The sequence below is a fragment of the Poecilia latipinna genome, unplaced genomic scaffold, assembly GCF_001443285.1.
Source record: "Poecilia latipinna isolate Pla-1442-1.1 unplaced genomic scaffold, P_latipinna-1.0 Scaffold757, whole genome shotgun sequence".
NCBI classification, from domain to species: domain Eukaryota; kingdom Metazoa; phylum Chordata; class Actinopteri; order Cyprinodontiformes; family Poeciliidae; genus Poecilia; species Poecilia latipinna.
The window spans coordinates 509188-513248 of record NW_015113373.1 but is presented as its reverse complement, the minus strand read 5'-3'; the positions used below and the strand labels follow the sequence as shown (position 1 = coordinate 513248).

General features: G+C 43.1%; 1 protein-coding gene across 1 annotated transcript in view; it reads left to right on the top strand.

The window, feature by feature from the left end:
- The first annotated feature begins 3279 nt into the window (after positions 1-3279).
- LOC106955671 (double-stranded RNA-binding protein Staufen homolog 2-like) overlaps positions 3280-4061 on the top strand; it is a 70834-nt gene continuing 70052 nt past the window's right edge. Inside the window, exons 1-2 of the mRNA XM_015045973.1 lie at positions 3280-3291; positions 3336-3653. Of these exons, the coding sequence (XP_014901459.1) occupies positions 3280-3291; positions 3336-3653 (330 nt within the window). The remainder of the gene's footprint in view (positions 3292-3335; positions 3654-4061) is intronic.

Sequence of the window (4061 nt, the reverse complement as noted above, 5' to 3'; positions counted from 1 at the left end):
AATAAAATAACACCAATCTCCTATGAGGTATGCATTTAGAGCTCCTAGTACCTGACAAACGTCAGCAGAAAATAGTTTTACCCAGATCTAAATAAGTGCTGCTGACGAGACATTTCAAGTTTGTTTATCATTGAATTTTTTTCAGCCTGAAAAGAGAGAGAGAGAGAGAGAGATTGAAAACAAACAAGTCAAAAACACAGATCTCCACATCATCCCTTGTCATTTCATATTTATCTTTCCCCATTACACCCTATAGTGGATTCCCTTTCATTCTCAGTTTGTGTGCCGAGAATACTACAATCCACTACTATGGAGTTCATTGACCATTTGTAAATTGGTCAATGCATTTGACCAATTGCAAATGCATTGCAATTGATCAATGGTAAGTCTAAGATAAAAAATAAAAAAAAATCAAAAAGTTTTGATTTCTTTTTTTCTTTTTTTCTTTTTTTTTTGACCAACCTACTCTTTAGCCATAGCTTCATGTTTTCCTGCACTGTTCTGACCTCGTGTTTTGATACAGTCAGAAGAAACTTTGCTCTTTCCTCAAAAACCATAAGATTAAGAACACACACATATTAATCTTCCGCGCATTCCCTCCAACAACATAACAGATCCCTCTCATGTGAGCGCCTTCGATCTGAGCAATGTTTTCACATCACTCCATCCTTTCCTTTACTGGGGCATAAAATTACCCTTAAGTCAGTGTTCGACTGTCTACTTTCCCATCACTCTGCTATGATGAGGTTCGCCACCACCCCAAGAGCCAGTTGGCTCATTTAATCCCCCTGTCAGCCAATATCAAACAGATGTCAGCATCAAAGAGGAACCAATCTATAAATCACAGCTTGTGTGTTGTGTTATGTTGGGGGGGAGGTGGGAGGTAGGACATAAGAGAAGAACCACCCATCTTACAAGGAGCAGTTTCCCTCAGGGCATGTCCATCCACCGCTCTTCACAAAAGGATCTTTCTTCTCTGTACCAGTCCTCACCATTGTCGTACCCTGATCCCATAGCCTCCTCTTCTACAGTACCTGAGTTCTAGCTTGCACAGATCCTCAGACTGCCTAGGGTATTAATGTCTCCCTGAAAAGCCAAAGTGAAGGCCTCCCACGTTTGAATAAGAAAGGATGAAGAGACGGGCATGGGGGAGAAAAAAAAAATCAACATTGAATTACAGAAGGTTTCCTGTGTACAACTTGATCTCCTTGTCGTCGGGTGGTAGACGGGTGTGTTTGCGTGTTTGTTTGCGTGTCTGTGTGCGGGCTTGGCTTGTAGGTGAATAGAAGCACTGAAATCCCATCGGTAGCGGTGCGGATCCTGTGTCGTATGCCAGGAGACTGACTGCAGCTTGTCTACTGCTATCCTAGACCAAGGGAATGTTGTACCTATGCAACCTTTTGTCATATATCTTGTTGACTTTAACATGTACCTACATAGGCTACATTTGGTTTCTCTTCCTGACGACCACATCAAGATTTGTAGCCACTGCATATGCAATGTCCCGTTTTCTTTAAATACTTTAAAATTGTACAGTGTCAACCATTCAGCATGTCTTATTTGAAAATACATGAATGTGCAAATACTGAACCGTAAATGGACAGAGGTCCAAATAGTGCTTATTTTAATAAGCAAATGTGACTCTACTGTTGTTTTGTTTTGGTAGTGCAAAGACACAAATGGAGAATATTTTTAAGCATGCACAGCCATTTTGCCATGTCAGGTACCAAGAACTAGGTAGAAAAATAAAAGCTTATTTTCAAAGAAAAGACCTTCTGAAATGGCGCAGGTCTATGGAACAAGATTACTTTAAAAGGCTACAAGGAAGTCTGTCTCCTATAAAGCAAAGCATAAAGAAGTTAGAGGAACTCATTTGTTTAAACTATTCAAACCCTGAAGAGTGCAATCTACAACTTGCTGCCTACGGGAGTTTATGTGCCAAACTATTTCTTGGCTTGGAGCAGTAACTTCCTGGAGTCTCTGCTCGTTGCCTGACAACTAAACAATGAGATGTAACAAAATCAAACTGGGAATAGCACAATCCTGTTTTCTACATCTCTGAGACAAGGATGCCTAATTCAGTTCAGCAAAGCTTTGAAAAACTGTTTCTCTTCAGATGAACTTGAACTCCATTTTTGCAAATCCATTCACAAACATGGCCGAGTTTGTGTGTCGGTTTCTGTCCCAGGGATCCTCTCGCTGATTATTTACACATGGCCTTTGCGATGAACAAGGAGAGGACTACGCAGATGAAGAACGCTCCTTACTGCTCGTGTGCACAGTCCGTCACTGGTTCATATCTGTTTCCTCCATGTGACATAATCTTAGCTGAGAAATGGCCAAGCAGTGCGAAGTGTCATCGCCGCATGCTACTGGCACAGTAAAAACATTCAGCTGTCCAGTGTTTCCGATCGTGGTAAATGTCAGTATGTACAAGAAGCTGTCAAGTTGCATTTCCTTTTTCTGGAGACGAGTAACACCAGAGTCGATCCCCCGCGGGGTTGGAGGGAGTTCAGCTGTTTAGTTGGACAGTGAGCTCTTCAAGGCCTCATCCTTTTACATACCGTTGTCTAATGTCGAAAGTCTTAACTTCCAGTCTTTCAGTTTCTTAATTAAATTGCTAGAGCTTGTGCAGTTAGAAAGGAAGTGCTCATATTCTACTGTTTTTCTCTAATGTCTGGTATCCGTCGGTGTTGATGTGCGAGGCATCTCAGGAATGCCCGAGCCTCCGCTTATCAGCGGAATCGGTTTTTATCGGTCACTGGGTTTAAATTAAGTGTTTCTAGATTGCGGCTGATTGCTACAATTTGTGCTGTCTGCGCCGCTGTTCCAACTTTAGCAAAGAAACTCAGCAGAGCGTGGGAGGAGGAGGAAAGGGGGTGAAAGAGAGATTCCAAGAAAAAAAAAAAAAACAGCATCCACCATAAACCATTAAGGCCTGAGGCGTAGCTTAAACATGGACACATGTCAGGCGACTGCGTGTTATAACTCTGGAATCATACGTGTGTGAAACCTAATTCTTTTCCTACGTAAGGTTAGAGAGAACCCCACCTGCTGCACACACATTGTTCTCAGACTTCATAGGAAGTAGATGTGATTGCAGAAGCATGACCTAACGCCAGCCGGTGTTTGTTTTAGGTCTCCCAGGTGACCAGATGCTGGAGGAAGGAAACCGAGCCTCCATCACCAGAGACTGTCATTTAGGAACATGTTACTCTTCGTGTGTGTGTGTGTGTGTGTCAATATTTTCCAGCCCAGTGTGCGTTGTATATGATTACCATGCGCATATGGGTGGGTAGTGCAGATGTTTTGGACCACCTGGTTCAGCTCGCTAGCTAGCACAAAACGTACACGACGAAACACTGACACACATCTATTACATTTTTCTCTCTCTCTCTCTTTCTCTGTTTTTGTTGCGAACGTTTACCAAACTTTTCCAGGTGTTAAAGGAGAGCGGTCCGCCTCACATGAAAAGCTTCCTGACCCGTGTCACCGTCGGAGAGTTCTCTGCCGAGGGCGAGGGGAACAGCAAGAAGCTGTCCAAGAAGCGTGCCGCTCTGTCCATCCTACAGGACCTGAAGAAGCTCCCCTTCATACCGACCGTGGAGAAACCCAAGACACACTACAAGAAACGCACCAAGACTATCCTCAAGGTGCTGCAGGCCGGGGGTGGGTGGGGCCTCGGGGGGCGGTGATGGGGGTGCTCAAGGCTTTGGCTGGCGTAAGGTTCTCATTTGAGCAACACCACAGTTTTATCAGGTTATCCTTTGAACTTTACTCAAAACTTAAAACTAAAAATAATATAATATGTTAATTATTACAAGTATAGTACGACTATCATAGGACCCCACTGTCCTGTATGATTTAGGTGCTTCCTAGCTCCTGTGCACCTGACCTAAATGAGTAGGTGATTAACTGGCTTCTCCATGATGTCATGCTGAGGAATCATTTAAATCAGTGGTGCTGGAGCAGACACTGTAGTTGGGACCACTGATCAATAACACTTAAGTCATTTTGATTTTGTTTCGTAAACTAAAGCTATAGTTTTCAATTAAAGCTCC